This window comes from Cryptomeria japonica, chromosome 6 (assembly GCF_030272615.1).
Source record: "Cryptomeria japonica chromosome 6, Sugi_1.0, whole genome shotgun sequence".
Taxonomy (NCBI): Eukaryota; Viridiplantae; Streptophyta; class Pinopsida; order Cupressales; family Cupressaceae; genus Cryptomeria; species Cryptomeria japonica.
The window spans coordinates 487044317-487060287 of NC_081410.1; the positions used below are offsets into that span (position 1 = coordinate 487044317).

Genomic DNA, 15971 nt, shown 5'->3' on the forward strand with positions numbered 1-15971 from the left:
TCCTTTCTTGCACAAGCAACACCATTTTATAAATGACCTAGGACCAATTTACCTCATGTATAACAAAAATGTATGTAAAAAAATAGATCATTTTCTTCTAATAGACCTCCCACACCTTTTCAACTTACCCATTGCACTCTAAGGTGCAGTTGCTAATTTAGGTTTTATGGAATAGAAAAATTTCATTCCATTTCCCAAAAGTACAACATTTCCTAGTTTGCAAGTTTAATCTCCAAACTAATCTATGTAACTTCCACTAAAAAGAATTAAAGGAAATTATAAGCTAAGAAACTTCACATAGAAGGTAATAACTCTATAGATGATAGCACACAATGGATCGTGGATGCGCCTCATTAAAATTAAAAAACTTTTTATAAACCAAATTTCAGGGTTAAGAATCCTTCCCTATTTATTTAACTTCTTTGACAATTTTCTACTCTATCTTCATTAACCTTATTTCCAATTTAATTGTGTTATTATTTAAAGTCAACTTCTTATTGTACATTTCTTAATTCCTAAATTCGATAAAATCTATTAATTTTTTTTTTATTTAAAATAAAAGTGGGCCCTTATTCCTAATATAATCAACATATATTATCCAAAACATTGAGTAAAAAAATCTTCCACAATTTTCTTTCACGAATATTTCAATTCATTTGTTCTAGATAACGAGTGCATATCCGTTAGATATTATTATAGGTATTTCCGCATTCACGTTTTACGCAAAATAATAAAGAGGGATTGCGATTCGATGCTTTATACATTTGTAAAACGTCGTCCCAACTAAATACTTTGTGTAAGATACACGATTACATCTTTTTTATTTTTAATTAAAAAAGTATTCCAATAAGGACATTGTCATATCAATAAGAGATTGTGTGACCCCAACTAAGGGGTAAAAGGAAGTTGATGATACATATTAGTGCCACGTATGCCTCAAACATCTAGATAAAATAAATTTATCATTTAAATTATATGGTAGCACGTGCATTGTGGATAGATAGCCTTGCATTTCTTTTTCCCTTCGAGTCATGAATGCAACCTCACATTATAGAATTCAAATCCCTCTATTTAGTTCGACCAAGTCAACAAAGCTTTCGCATGGTTACTAATTCACCAAATTATTATACAAATCTTATTTGTTTGTTTTATAATTGATTTGATTTATTTGTCTTATATGTAATAATTAACATGTTAATGGTATATTTTACTATAAAGTTGATAGTTAATAAGAGTTTTTTTATTGAATCTGATTTTATCATTTTGGGAGTATGTAGTAGTTTTATTTCTTAATCTAGGTCAAATCAATATTTATGGATTTTGAATCCTAGACTTTGAATCAAAATTTATTGGTGGGTCTAAATAGACCCCATATTTATTGTTAGTTGTTAATATGCATGTGAGATGTTTGATTTGCACGCAAGTGTGTTGTCTAAAAGTACAAATCTTAATTTTCTTAGTATCTAAGATCTACCAAACTTTTTTGTCTTTATTGCATTATCATTGTTCAAGTATTATAAAATATTATTAAATTAGCAACTAGCATTAGTGTCATAACAACATACTATTCTACTCCATGGTTGCTTGGAGTGTCTCTAACTATTCAAATCATTACATTCCCTAAATGTGTTGGACTGAGAAGAAAAAGCCTTGCATAATAAACTCCAATTGTATATATAAATACTACTTTTTAGGCAATTTTGAGATTCCCAAGGAAAACAAGTTTTCGAGTTTGATAACACATAGACAAATTTTGTGGAGAAAGATCATTTCTACAAATACAACCCATCAAATCCATAGGTACAAATATTAGCTCTATATCTACAAAATTGAACTAGAATATAAAACAATCATTATGAAGTCTAATAGATGTACTAACCATAGATCTTCATTTTAGATTATTGAACATAATCTACAATAAAAAAATCTCTAAGTTATAAACAAAGACAATTGTTGGTTCCTTCTTTTCCATATAAAAGGCAAGCTCATGTTTAAGTTACACTTCAACTCCTTTATCTAGGTTTGTCTAATTGTTTGTGCATGTTTCTATTTGTTTACCGTATATAATTTATAACAACTACTTTTCTCTTTTTGATGAACCCATGTTATTTTATACCCCTTACATCTTGGCCTTTAGGGTTTCATCCTAATTTTAGTTCACCAAATTATTATACACATCTTATTTGTTTAGTAATTAATTTGATTGGTTTGTCTCATATGTAACAATTAGCATGATAATGGTATATTTTAATATAAAGTTAATAGTTAATTAGAGTTTTGGTTGAATATGTTTTTATTTATTTTGAGAATATGTGTTTTTAATAACTTAATCTAGTTCAAATCAACATTTATGGATGTGAATTGTAAACTTTGTTCATTCAAATTCATTTGTGGACCTAAATGAACTGCCTATTTATTGTTAGTTGTTAACATACATGTGAGATATTTGATTTGCACGCAAGAGTGTTGTCCAAAAGTACACATCTTAATTTTCTTAGTATCCAAGATCTATCAAGCTTTCTTGGTTCTAATTATTGTGTTATCACTTAATAAGTACTATAAATTGCTATTAAATCAACAACCAACATTAGTGTCATAGAAAAATACGACACTACTCCATGGTTGTTTGGTGTGTCTAAATTTCTTGTTTAAATCATTAAATTTCCTAAATGTGTTGGACTAAGAAGAATAGCCCTTGCATAAAAAACTTCAATTGTATGTATAAATACTGCCAAGTCATAGGTAAATTCAGATTTCTAACAAAAACAAGTTTTGAAGGTCAATAATTCATAGATCAATTTTGGGGAGAAAGGCACTTTCCACAAATACAACCCATCAAATCCACAAGTTCAAATATTAACTCTATACCTACATAATTGAACTAGAATATAGAACATATCATCATGAAGTCTAATGGATGTACTAACCATAGAGCATCATTTTAGATTACTAGCATACTCTTTAATTAAAAAATCTAAGTTGAAAATAAATATAATTGTTGATTTCTTCTTTGTCATATAAAAAGTTGTGTTCATGTTTAAGTTACATTTCAACTCCTTTATCTAGGGTTATCTAATTGTCGATGCATGTTTGTATTTATTTACACTATAACTTTGTAGCCTATTATCCTATCCCATGTGGTGTTGTGGAAACCTTTGGTAGTCAGTGCTATGTATTGTTCGAGTCCTTGTCTTTTTTACATTCATGTGTTCATTACATTTCCATGGATGTGTCAGTGTCATATTTAGTAGTATGTTTGGTGTGTGCGCCCTTATGTCATTCTCCGGAACACGGGGGTGGACCTTTGGGTTCCACATGGTCGGGTGGTTGATGCTCTCTTCCATTGGGATTTTGGTGATATGTTTGTAAGCTTCATGGATGGATTATGTCTTCTTCAGTTGCTAGAGCTTTGGAATTAGGATGCAAGTTGTATTCTCCTATGTAATGGTTCATTTATTTATTTAGAGCAGGTTTTCATTCATATTCATTATGTTATAAAAACACTCTCTTTGAGAGGAAGATGTAATGTAAATTTAAAGTAATGATGTTAACTATGTGGTTGTTTTGTGAGTTTAGATAGTATAGTGTTGGTACCATCTATCCCTTATGAATGATTAGGTTCTTAGTGAGCAGATTTAGTTGTAATACATAAAAAGATATTTCATGAGCATAGTTTCATTTATCTAAGTTTAGTTGCTATGGTTATGATGTGGAAAGTAATCTTAGGAACATTTGGATTTGGGATTTAAAATGAATCTAGTTTCTAGGGTAATCGTGTTGTTTAGATCTTATATGATGTCATTTCTATGTTAAGATTCATCTATTTATGTTAAGGCGTTATGTTATGCAATGGTTAGTTTAGATTTGCTTCTTATGCTTAGTAAGTGTTAGTGTTGCCTTGTAGCGATGTTAGGGGACCTTAGAGGATGTAGGTGTTATTGTTTTAAGTTGTTTCTGCTTGTGCTTAGATAAGTTGTTCTCATGTTAAATATTATGTTATTCATTATTATAGTTTAATGAGTTAATGTATCCTTTAGAAAAAAAATATGTTTTCCTTATTGAGGTTAGTTAGTTAGATGAGTTATCCTCGGGGTTCCTTGGCGAGGTGTTACACTATTCAACCCTTTTCATAACCTTCTAAGGAAATTTCCAAATATTTGATTTTATAATCACTTTTTAAAATATCATCTTTTTGCCAAGATAAAGTGATGTTATTAAATTACTTTTTTTTTTGGCATTTTATTCACTTAAAATTCACCTTGTTAGATAGTTAATATAAGTTGTCATTTTTTTTTATATCTTAATGATTAATTAGCAAATTATTTTCTACACATCTAGAAAAAATTATTAAAAATGTAAAACTATTCTGAAGGTGAATTTTGAATGTGCAAACATACTCAGAAGATCACTTGTGATTCAAATTAATTGAAAATTGATACTTCTCATAAATAGAATATTTCGCTAAGATGTTTGGAGTGCACTTAAAATGGTGAAACTATCCCCAAAAGACATCAACAATCTCATCTTGATCCCTTGAAAGAAATGCCAATAACTAATTCTATTTTGACAAGGAGCTAGCACTCTCCAAAAAATTTGGAGCTAGCACTCTCCAAGAAATTTGGAGCTAACAAAGATGATGGAATGACAAAAAATGCGGACATTATAATCCCCTCCCCACAAAGATTGAATGTCATCAAGTAATGTCAACTAAGTCACAAATTGATCCTAGATTAAACCCAATGTAATTTTGGAATCCCAAATCCATCTAAAGAATATTCTATCACCATGATTCCATTGCTCCACTTTGTTACAATTATTTGTTACAAATTTGTTATACTATGAGGCAATTCTACTATTCATGTATAATCTTGGATCCCAAATTTTTATAGCACTATACATATGAAGGCTATAGGGAAGAACATCTCTCATCAAGTTACCAAGAAAATTATATATACCCCTTTCAATTAGTTGATACACATGTTTAATACAATGTCAATAATGAAAATTAAATTTGTAGCTATCATCGAAATGCTTTTGGAGTTGGCATAAATTATTAACATGCCTCTTAATACTCAACCTCCAAGTGCTATAATGACAGTCTTGTGAACATAAATTTATAAAATAAAATATAATAATCATTGCAACATCTAAAGATATGAATATTAACAACATGAAATTAATGCAACAACCATTAATCACTAGTGTGAAAGTTAGAAACTACTGAACCATGAGTATACACTCTCCCAATATTCATTGAATATTATTAAATCTCTACCAAGATTGTGAAAGGAACAAGTGTTCATTGACTACTAATGAATAGATAACAACAAATTGGAAACTGAAAACCATGAAATTTTTTCTCTAACATTCTTCATGTTCACATAGTTTTGCAGGGTTGAGACTATAACTAGCCATGCTAGGTACCTATGCACAATGCAAGTCTCCCATAAAGTGGAGAAAGGTAAAAAACCTTATGGGAAGAAAACCACCCTCCAAAAAGGGGAAATTATACAATATGTTTCCCTCATGTGAGAGAAAGAATCAAGAAACTATGTAGCTCCCCATAAGATGATACTCAAATTATTGATGTGATATCTTGCTAGAAAGAACCTCGGTGAAGCACTTATAAACTCTCATACAATAGGTGATGTAGAACATGATCAAGATATGCGAAGTTTTACTGAATCATTGGATGCTCTTTATGAAGTGTCTCTAAACTCAATGCAAGAACTATAAAAAAGAAGATTGATGTCCTCAATGATGTCTTCCAAATCTACAATACTAGAAAACATGTACGAATATCTTGTTGTGAGGGATCCATCATTCTTTCTATGAAGCAATTTTTGATTCATATGTAGCAACAAGTATTGAGGCTACAATGCATGTCAATGGACTACATTGCTCTTTCTCATATAGTGCTCAAGAAGGTGTGGAAGTGCTCAAGGTGCGTAATTGCTCAAAGGCTCGAATTCACGAAAATGCTCAAAGAAGTGACTCAAAACACTAGAGAAATGATAGTAAATAAGGTATCAAAGTGTACATGACATGACTCACAAAAGTTCTAGCAAACACGACTCAAGATACCCCCTTCATTCAATATTAGGTAACCCTCCCATGCTTTGAAATTTTATAAATTAGTTCTTTTTACAATTATGCATTAAATCCCAATGTGTAGGGACTGTTGAAATATTATAGTTTGCAAAAGATAGTACTCAATTTCAAGATATTGTTCAAAATTTATTTGACAATCAATTTTTTGCTAAATGGTCCATTTTTTATTATATCGACACTAAAATTGAAAAAATTACTCTAATATGAGATCTAACCTATATGTCCAACCCCATGTTGGCATTGTATGTGAAATACTTTCCAATGATTATACATTTGTCAAATTTCACTTCCATAGATGAAAATAATGACAAAATGAAAAAACCAACCCCCCGTTTACAAGCATTTTAGATGACTCAAAAAACATTGATTTAAATTGATGGTTTAAACCTTATCTATAGGAGTGATCAAGTCCCATGATACAATGCCATCAAAAATCATGTGTTCATTGTTTTGCTATTTATCGAAGGAGAGACACTTCTAGAGTTACTTGCTTCTGGCTGCCATTGAAGAGGTAGTGGTGGTGGCCAAATGTTGCAACATTGGTAGAAGAGCTTTGAATGTCTTCACACCATATTTAATTTGCAAAAAAACATAACTATAGTGCTCCGCTATTAGAGGCACATATGGTGGGAAATTCGTTGTGATGGCAGAAATGCAAATATTGGAAGCCTGTGCTGAGAGCCAAATTTGAGCATGCAAACAAAATGTGGCCAATTAGGCACCTTGAGATGAATTGCTTCCTTTAAAATCTTGCGGTTTTCTCCCTCATGCCATTTGAGTCAAAGTTGCCTGCAACAAGGAACTATTCACAGCATTGGAGACAAAACCTCTTATCAACAGATATACATACGGTAGAAAGGATTTCATGGCTTCAATCGCCATTTTGTAAATTGGATTCAACATTACACTCAACAATCATAACACATTAAACTTCAATTTTCATGCACCTATATATTGAAAAATTACTGATATAAACAATTAAATCAGTACATTAAAATTGAAAAAAAAGGATCTATGCGGAACTATTTATTGGGCTAGGTGTAGGTTTGGTAAAGGTTTTGTTAGCATGGCTCTAATATCATGTTGGAATATGTCAAGATCAACTAGCAAGGATCGAACCACAAATCATTATGACATGAAAATGATAATTGATATTAGCAAGAGTTAACTAAAATGTACAAACTAAGCTTGCATACAAAGGTAAGTGAGTGGAGTAAGAAGGTAGGCGGCGACTATTGACTAACCCTACATAGGTCTGACACTCGTAAGAAAAGTGACATGTGCTCATGCAAATGGCAAGCCAAGATGCAATAAGTGTCTCCAAAAGGGAGTACACGTGTCGACACCACATGAGGTGAGACAAAAGACCAAAATTTCTAAGTAAACTTAAGCTTATGTGTGAATAGGTCTATGCTAGTAATGGTGATATCCTAACTAGTTAGATAAAGACAATACCTACACTAATACCTTCCCCTCCATAAGAGCACATAAACAGTCATAACAATAGTGATCATTCTAGACATCACTATCATCATTTTCTTCATAATTCCCATGGCTTTCCTTACCATTAAGATGTCATTGGTCTTCACAAAACCCATGGCTAGGCTATCACATCACAACCTCATGGTAAAGGTACTTTTCAATGGACTAACAATGACAAAGCTCTAAAATTCTTCATGTTCACATACTTATGTGGATATATAAAGATGAATTGAATAGCTCACATAATTATTTTTCAGAAGATTTTCAATTTGTTTATAATGGATGGTGGCAACGTAATGTTTCTAATTGATACAAAATAAATAAGGGGAAAGAGAATGATGGTACCATCATGGTTTGGGAGCTCATTTCAAATGGTTAGGACCTTCTAGAACCTTCTAGATAGTTGGAGTAGGTGCTATGATAGAAATACTCCTCTTTTTATTGGAATAACTTTTACTACTTAGATCACTTTTTCAAATATATATATAATTTCTTACATAAACTTTTATGCGATACCTTTCTACCTTAAAATAATAATATAATATTCAAAAAGTAATTTAATATAAGAAAATATTCATCCATTTACCTTAAATTATTGATCACTTTTCCATATTATATATAAAAATTTCTTTCATTAGACTTTTAAAGAATGTGATTCCTTCCCACCTGTTTTGTCATAAATTGATGTACAATATTTTTCATAATTTGATATAAGAATATAAGAAAATCCAATAAAATAGCATTTATTTACCTCAAACAATCTTAAAAGAAATGCCTTTAAAATGTATAGTTGACTTGTGGCCATAAAATTGATTAAAAATACACACGCTTGAGGAAAGTGTGGGTATGATGCAGGTGTGAAGCAGGTTAATATGCATAACAAGAATACGGTAGAATCAGGAAAGGGAAAACACGAGTTTTAGCACACTTTTTCTAGACTGGACTGAATATAGGTGGTGTAAAGAAGAAGCAAGGTAGCTGGTAAATCTACATCCACAGTAGGCGCTATGTCAAGTTGAATTTTTACAATTTGCCGTTCAAAGGTTCGAAGCGTACAATCTGGACTGCTTTCGTGCAAGAGTATCCTATCCTCTTTCAGACACAATTTCCCAGCATTCTTGAAGAGAGAGCACAACTTTTAGACGCTTTTTTTTAATATCTTCAGCGGGGCCCTTCATATTAATTGACTTTATTACAACCGACGAAACACCCAATCCCATCAGCAGAGAAAAAAGCTTGTAAACAGTCGTGGGTATTAAACATTTTATAACGAGGTCAAGTGCAGCTCTGCAGGCATCAAGCCTAAAATAGAGCCTGTTTGCACGTCGCTTCCTGTTTTTCGCTTATGTGGAATGTTTGGCGGCCTAGATAACTCTCCTACTCTTGTTTAGGTCTCACTTCTTATTTATATACAATTTCCCCTTCGATTCAATTCAAGGAACTCTCTGTTTGGGCCTTTTGAATGAATCAAGGAGGAAAGAGCCTGGTTTTGCAGTAAAAATGGTGAGGATTATTACATAATCAGTTCACTTAGATTAGAGATTTTGCTGGGAGACCCAAAATGTGGTGTTTGATTGTACTAGAAGTTTTATTTATGTTCTGTGATTTAATGGATTGGGCAGGAAATTGAGCAAGGCGAATTGTACAAACTTGAAGGATATGTTAACTGGAAGAAACGGCCGGTGGAAAAATCAAAGCACGGTGGAATCCTTGCTGCCGGATTCGTATTGGGTATGTTTTGTGTTCAGAATACCGAATTTATTCTTCTGTTGATTTAGATTTTGATTGTGAGCATGCATTGCAGTGTCAGAGATCTTCGAGAACCTGGCATTTTTGGCCAACGCTACTAATTTAGTAAACTACTTTTATTCGTTCATGCATTTTTCGCTCGCCGAATCGGCCAACACGGTGACAAATTTCATGGGAACGGCGTTCCTCTTGGCACTCTTGGGAGGATTTATAGCTGATACTTTTATGACCACTTACTTCACTGTAATAACGTTTACTGTCGTGGAGCTCATGGTAAGTTTAGCTTCAGGATTTTCTTTACTTATTATTCGTTTTTTGGGGCTCATTGTTAGATTTATTTGTTCAATCCTATACAATATGCAATCAAAAACACCTATCACTATCGCATCTGTAAGCAAAGCCACCTATTGCATCTGAAAAAAGAAGGCGTGATTGATGCTGTGCAAGATTGATTCAAAGCTCCAACACTGATGATGCTTATGGATTATGATACAGGGACTGGTGATATTGACAATACAAGCCCATTACCCTTCTCTTCAGCCTCCTGCATGTGACCGTGGGAATCTGTCAAATGTTTGCAAGCAGGTTGAAGGGGCAGAAGCTGCTATGTTATATATTGGGCTGTATCTTGTGGCTCTAGGCGTGGGAGGCCTGAAAGGTTCGCTTCCTGTTCATGGAGCTGAGCAATTTGATGAATATGATGCAAAGGAGAGAAAGCAGAGATCGAATTTCTTTAACTGGTATTTGTTCAGCATGTGTGCGGGCTCTCTGTTAGCAGTTACATTAGTGGTGTGGGTACAGGACAACAAGGGATGGCAATGGGGATTTGGGCTTTCGACCATAAGCATTGTACTTGTGTTTGTCTTATTTGTTTTAGGCACATGCAAGTACAGAAACAAAATACCGCAGGGCAGCCCTCTGACCCGAATCTCTCAGGTACTGTACACATGAGGCTCTGTTTCTTTTTCTTTAAAGAAAGAATTGGGTGCCTAAACTACCTAGTTGATTAACAGTAAAAGAATGATGGTCAGGTAATTGTGGCGGCTCTAAGCAAGAGGGGGATTGCTACGCAAGTGCGCGCAGAGGACATGAATTATGCCACCGACAAGGATAGCAGCTATTTACTTCGCCGGACCCCACAGTTCAGGTGGGTTTAGACCTGTGTTAACCATAGGATCGATATTGTTTTTTGGGTAGATGTATTAGTTTGTTAGTTTTTATGACGATTAGTTATTGATTTTGTTTTGTTATCTGATATTAGATTACAAGTCTATGTTGGTATTTCATTGTCGGTTGAGAGTCTAGTATTACAATGATCTATTATGATATTATTATTAGGATTCAATTGTGTAGTTTTATGATAAACAGTTATTGAGTTTGTTATGTTATCTTGATATTAGATTACTAGTCTATGTTGGTATTTCATTGTTAGTTGAAAGTCGGTGAAGCATTACCCAGTTTTTGTTATCCTCTATTTCTTTTATTATAAATGTGCTTCTCCATATCATAATTGAGTATAATGAATGTTTAGTATTCCTCTGCAATTCATAATTGGGTATCATTTGAATACTTCATATGTTATTCATTGTCATGTTACTAGCAATCGCACCTTGGTTTGCGATGGGTATGCGAAAAAGGTGAGAAATTTTTATAATTATGCTTCTCAATATCATAATTGCATATAATGAATATAATATTTTCTTCACCAATTCATAATTGAGTATCATTTAAATACTTCATATGTTATTCATTGTCATATTTTTTGTCATCTATTTATGTTATTGTAACTCTTTCTTATTGATGCTTAAATTACTATTAGAACTTTTGTTATCCACTCACATTATTACAATCAGTCCTTGTTTTCCTTATAATCACACCTCCTTATTTTTGAGTTTGTTTTGTTATCTAGTATCGGACCACAAGTCTATGCTGATATCTTATCGGTTGACAGTCACAATCTGTTAATTCTGAAATGCCAAAAATGACTGCCAAATTTGTGTTAAGGAGTTTAGTCACAGTCTCTTACTTTCTTTCGTTATAATTGTGCCTCTTCAAATCATTATTGATATATTGAATGTTTGATATGCCTCTCTAATAGTAATTTATAATTGAGTATCATTCGAATATTTGATATGTAAATCTTTGACGTATGTTTTATATCTATTTACTCTATTACAGCATTTTCTTATTGACGTAATGAAAATCTGATATATAAATTACTATTGAAATTTTTATTATCCACTCACTCTCTTACAATTATTCCTTTATCTTCCTTATAATTATAACACTAAAAACAATGCTTGAATATAGTGTAAACAAATTGTTATCCACTCACTCCCCATTAGAACCCATTGAATTGTTATAAACAGGATAGGGCAAAGTTATTGGTAACTGGGTCAGTGATTACTGACCATGGACTTTGGGCATTTGTGTGGGCAGATTTCTAGACAAGGCATCAATGCGGGACCCGAATTCCGGCGCAACAGGACAAGAAAGTCCTTGGCGACTGTGCGCAGTTACACAGGTGGAAGAAGTGAAGATAATAGTGAGAGTCCTGCCCATATTTGCCTCTACTATTATGATGAACTGTTGCATTGCCCAGCTGCAGACCTTCTCTGTAAGACAGGCGACCACCATGGACAGAAGCATTAAGGGATTTCTAGTACCCGCTGCTTCTTTACCGGCAATTCCAGTAATAAGCATGATGATCCTCATCCCACTCTATGATCTCTTCTTTGTTCCATTTGCCCGTCAGATAACGGGAAAAGAAACGGGAATAACCCACTTGCAGAGAGTCGGTGTAGGGCTCGTGCTGTCTATTCTGTCAATGGGAGTGGCTGCACTGGTCGAAATTAAAAGAAAATCTATCGCAAAAGATCACAATTTGATTGATTCTTCTGCACCTTTGCCAATAGCATTCTGGTGGGTCGGTCTGCAATACTTAGTTCTGGGAATCGCTGATATGTTTGCATTGGTAGGACTGATGGAATTCTTCTACACGCAAGCTCCTTCTAGAATGAGATCATTGGCCACAGCTCTTTCATGGGCTTCTATCTCCATGGGCTATTTCCTTAGCTCTGTGCTCGTCTCCCTAGTGAATCGCATATCCAAACATCTTGGAGATGATGTGGGGTGGCTTTCAGGGAATAATCTCAACAGAAATCACCTGGATCGATTCTATTGGCTTCTCTGTGTGCTTAGTGCTCTTAATTTCATCCATTATCTTCTTTGGTCACTCTGGTACAGATACAAGACTGAGTCTAATTAGTCTAAGTAGTTTCGAAAATGGTTATCTAATCTCTAAGATGTATCAATATATAAACGATGATGTATCAGATTAGATTGTACCAATATATAAGACTGAATCTAATTAGTCTAATTAATTTCGAAAATGATTATCTAATCTCTAAGATGTACCAATACATAACGATGGTGTATCAGATTATACTAATGCATAAGCAATGGTGTATGAAAGGGTAACAGTTTTTTGTTTTACATCCACATTTGTCTCGAAGTTTTGGGAAGGAAATTGTAAAATATTGGTGTCCTTACGTATTGTACCCAAATGTTATCATTTGGAATGGTAGGGGTTGTGCCTTATTAATGAGAAGGAAGTCAACATGAGAGAAGATCCAAAAATAGGTTGGGCTTCTTTCTCCGGAAGGAATGAAAAGTTGTATGACTTCCATAAACAGGGAGAGTATTTTAGTGTGCAAGTTGTTTGCTATTTTGGACTGAGATATTTTAGCGAGTAGCTGTGTATATTTTCAAATTTTTCGTATATTGTTCGCCAGCTTTGTTCATTTTCTATGTTGCTTTTTAAATCCCTGTAGTTTGCTCTATATGATTATCCATCTCCTTGTTTTAGTCAACATATAATAGTTTTATATTATCTTAGATAAGATACTTGGTATATGTGCATAATTTTGTAGTTACGCATATCCATCTCCTTGTTTTAGTCAAAATGCAAATGATGGCTAATAGAAGGATTACGATTGACTCAATTAAATAGTTTTAATTATCTTAAATGGACGCAGCTCTTGTGGCTCCAAAATGTTAGCGTCATGCATAACATACATGCATACCCATGTTCAATTGCAGGTATACTCCTGCATGGGTTGTGATGATGTGGACATAGTGAGACGTCGGGTGGGCTGGGGCTATGATGACGTGGACCTGCTGGAAAGGACGGCCACAGAGCACGCCATGTCGTCAGCTTTGGAGGGGCTCATAACACGCAATCGGTCAAACCGCCAGGAGACCGCAGAGTGCTTTGTTGGACAGACGGGAAAGTAGTGAGAGACAACTGTCTCCCACGGCTGATATCGCACTATAACACGTAGGTAATTGGGGACAATAACTTAGAGATTTAGGTCAGGTCAACAACAACGCATTTAATATATCCCTTCATATGTTGTGGTCAATAACATGCCAAGCCATTAACTTGGAAGGCAAGAAAGAGTAGTCATATATTTATGGTCAATAACAAGCAAAGCCATTAATTTGCAAGGCAAGGAAGAGAAAAACAGGAGCAAAGCAGATATCTGGGAAGGTTAAACACACGTTATATGATCATGATCAGTAGCAGCAACATGGGTGAGGGCTTGGATGTTGTTGAAGCTACCAGGTATGCTAAGAGAATTGTTCACAGAATTTTTCTTTTCCTTATGTGTTCATACGATTTTCCTTTGCAACTTCTGTTCATACGTTTTTCCTTTGGCTTTTTCTTGCAGAGGGTTGGAAATCAAAGACTAGACGCGCGTTATAGGAGCGACATGAGCAGCGAGGGGAGGGTTTGAAGAGGAAGTTAAAAACGTCGATTATAGGAGCGGCGACAACAGCGCGGGCTAGGGTTACTGGTGCATGAGCACCTTATGACTAAGATAACAAGAGCAATAAAGGCTAAAGGACACACATGAGAATGTGACCTTTCAATCTATGTAATAGGGTAGTCTTGTTTGTTTGATGTTTGATTTGTTTGTAATAAACCCCACCTTGTTACCCAATGACATGGATTTGGCAAATTGATAAGCCACCATGGGCATATGGGCCTAGGGGTATTTGGTTGAGTATTTTTCTAGGTGTTTATGTGTTGGAGATGTATTAGGAAGGTTTAGGACATGTTGAAGCACCTCTAGGTAGGTGGATTTAACACATGTCAAAAGTTGTTCAAACTTGACAACTTTGTTGACAACTTTTAATGACAACTTTTGGTGGCAAATAGTAACTTCCTTCCAGCGCTCACCTTGGTTCAAAAGGTGGTTGATAACCATTGAGGAAGGTATAAAATGTCATCCCCAATCATCATTGGGAGAAGAGAATGACTTTGTAAACTTTTGGCATCATTGAAGTAATATATTTCTGAGAATTTCCTGCAATTCTGTTATTCTACACTGTGTACCATACTATATGATCATTTTGGAATTAGGAAACTAGTGGGATGTGTTAGAGTGGCCAATCACCTTTCAGATGCATCAAGTCTGATGTCCTAATTCGCCAAGACAAGGAAGAAATTGGCAAATTTCTGGAAGTGTTCTAGATTTGACAATTTTGTCTAGGGTTTTGCAAAGAAATGGCCTTACCTTGCTGATCCTTCATTGGTGGTTCACGACTTTGGAGAGGATGCAAGTATGGCCAATGTATTTTAGGATTTTAAAGGCCTTTTGCAGGTTAGGACCAGTTGGAGGCGGGGGTTTGATGCATTAAGGTGGGCAACTCCATGTGGCCATCGTGCAAGTGTAAGCAAACAAGTCTCACATTAGGGGTTAAAGGTTTGATCATGGCCTAAGACTTAGGAATTTGTGTATTTGAAATGGCTTAAGAGTATTCCTTGAGTTGTTTTGGTAAGTTAAGGTCAGTGTCTACACACTCCTTTGTAAAATAGGCCTAATTGGGCTATACCAGTCTCCTAACCAGAGTAGGGTTTGGATTCTTGTGTTCCCTATCGATAAGAACCCTTAGGATATGTTTTGTAACTCCCAAAAGGGTATCCAAATCTGGGATGTGTTGTCTGGTCTTTTGGAGAAATAAAGATTTAAGTGTGGAAAACCGGTCTGGCAGGGCTATTAGGTTTTGTAGGTCTTGTTGCAGTAGTTACCCAAATCGGTAGAGGGAACCTGAATTCAATGATTGAAGGAGGTATCCTTGACCTAGGGGAGTTCAAATCAAACCTTAAATAGCCATTGTTGCATTGAAGAAGGGACCAAACCATTGTTGACCATAGGGTCTTTGTACTTGTCAATTAAAGAGACCTTGTACCGGTAGTCTTTTGTTTGGAAGAAAGGGATGTGGGACTTGTCAAACTGATATTCCTTAACCCCTGGGAGTGTTGTGTGATTGCTAGGGCCCTTGGTGTGTTCTTGGACTAGGTTAACCTATCCTGTACCTATATCGGGACTCTGCATCAAATTGGTATCAGAGTATAGGAGGAATCCTTTTGGGAAGAAGAATAGTACATGTCAGCAGAAGAATCAAAGGGTGAGGCTAGAAGAATGCCTCCAAAGGTGACAAATGTGGAACTTGCCAGGATGGTGCAAGAGAATAGAGAAGAAAACGATTGGCTTAGAAGGTTGATTAAGAACTTGGAAGGTTGGCTGGAGAGAGGACCTGATGGCTCAGAGAAAGTGGGA

General features: G+C 34.7%; 1 protein-coding gene across 1 annotated transcript; it reads left to right on the top strand.

The window, feature by feature from the left end:
- The first annotated feature begins 8822 nt into the window (after positions 1–8822).
- Positions 8823–14573, top strand: LOC131052867 (protein NRT1/ PTR FAMILY 4.5). The gene is made up of 7 exons (XM_057987511.2): positions 8823–9096; positions 9216–9324; positions 9398–9615; positions 9838–10278; positions 10374–10489; positions 11782–13969; positions 14076–14573. Exons 1-6 carry the CDS (start codon positions 9094–9096, stop codon positions 12608–12610), a joined length of 1716 nt encoding a protein of 571 aa, XP_057843494.2. The 5' UTR covers positions 8823–9093; the 3' UTR covers positions 12611–13969; positions 14076–14573.
- Positions 14574–15971: the final 1398 nt, after the last annotated feature.

Coding starts and splice junctions, on each gene's coding strand:
- LOC131052867 (XM_057987511.2), top strand. Junction 9,616..9,837: donor TTACTGTCGTGGAGCTCATG/GTAAGTTTAGCT, acceptor ATTATGATACAG/GGACTGGTGATATTGACAAT. Junction 10,279..10,373: donor CTCTGACCCGAATCTCTCAG/GTACTGTACACA, acceptor AATGATGGTCAG/GTAATTGTGGCGGCTCTAAG.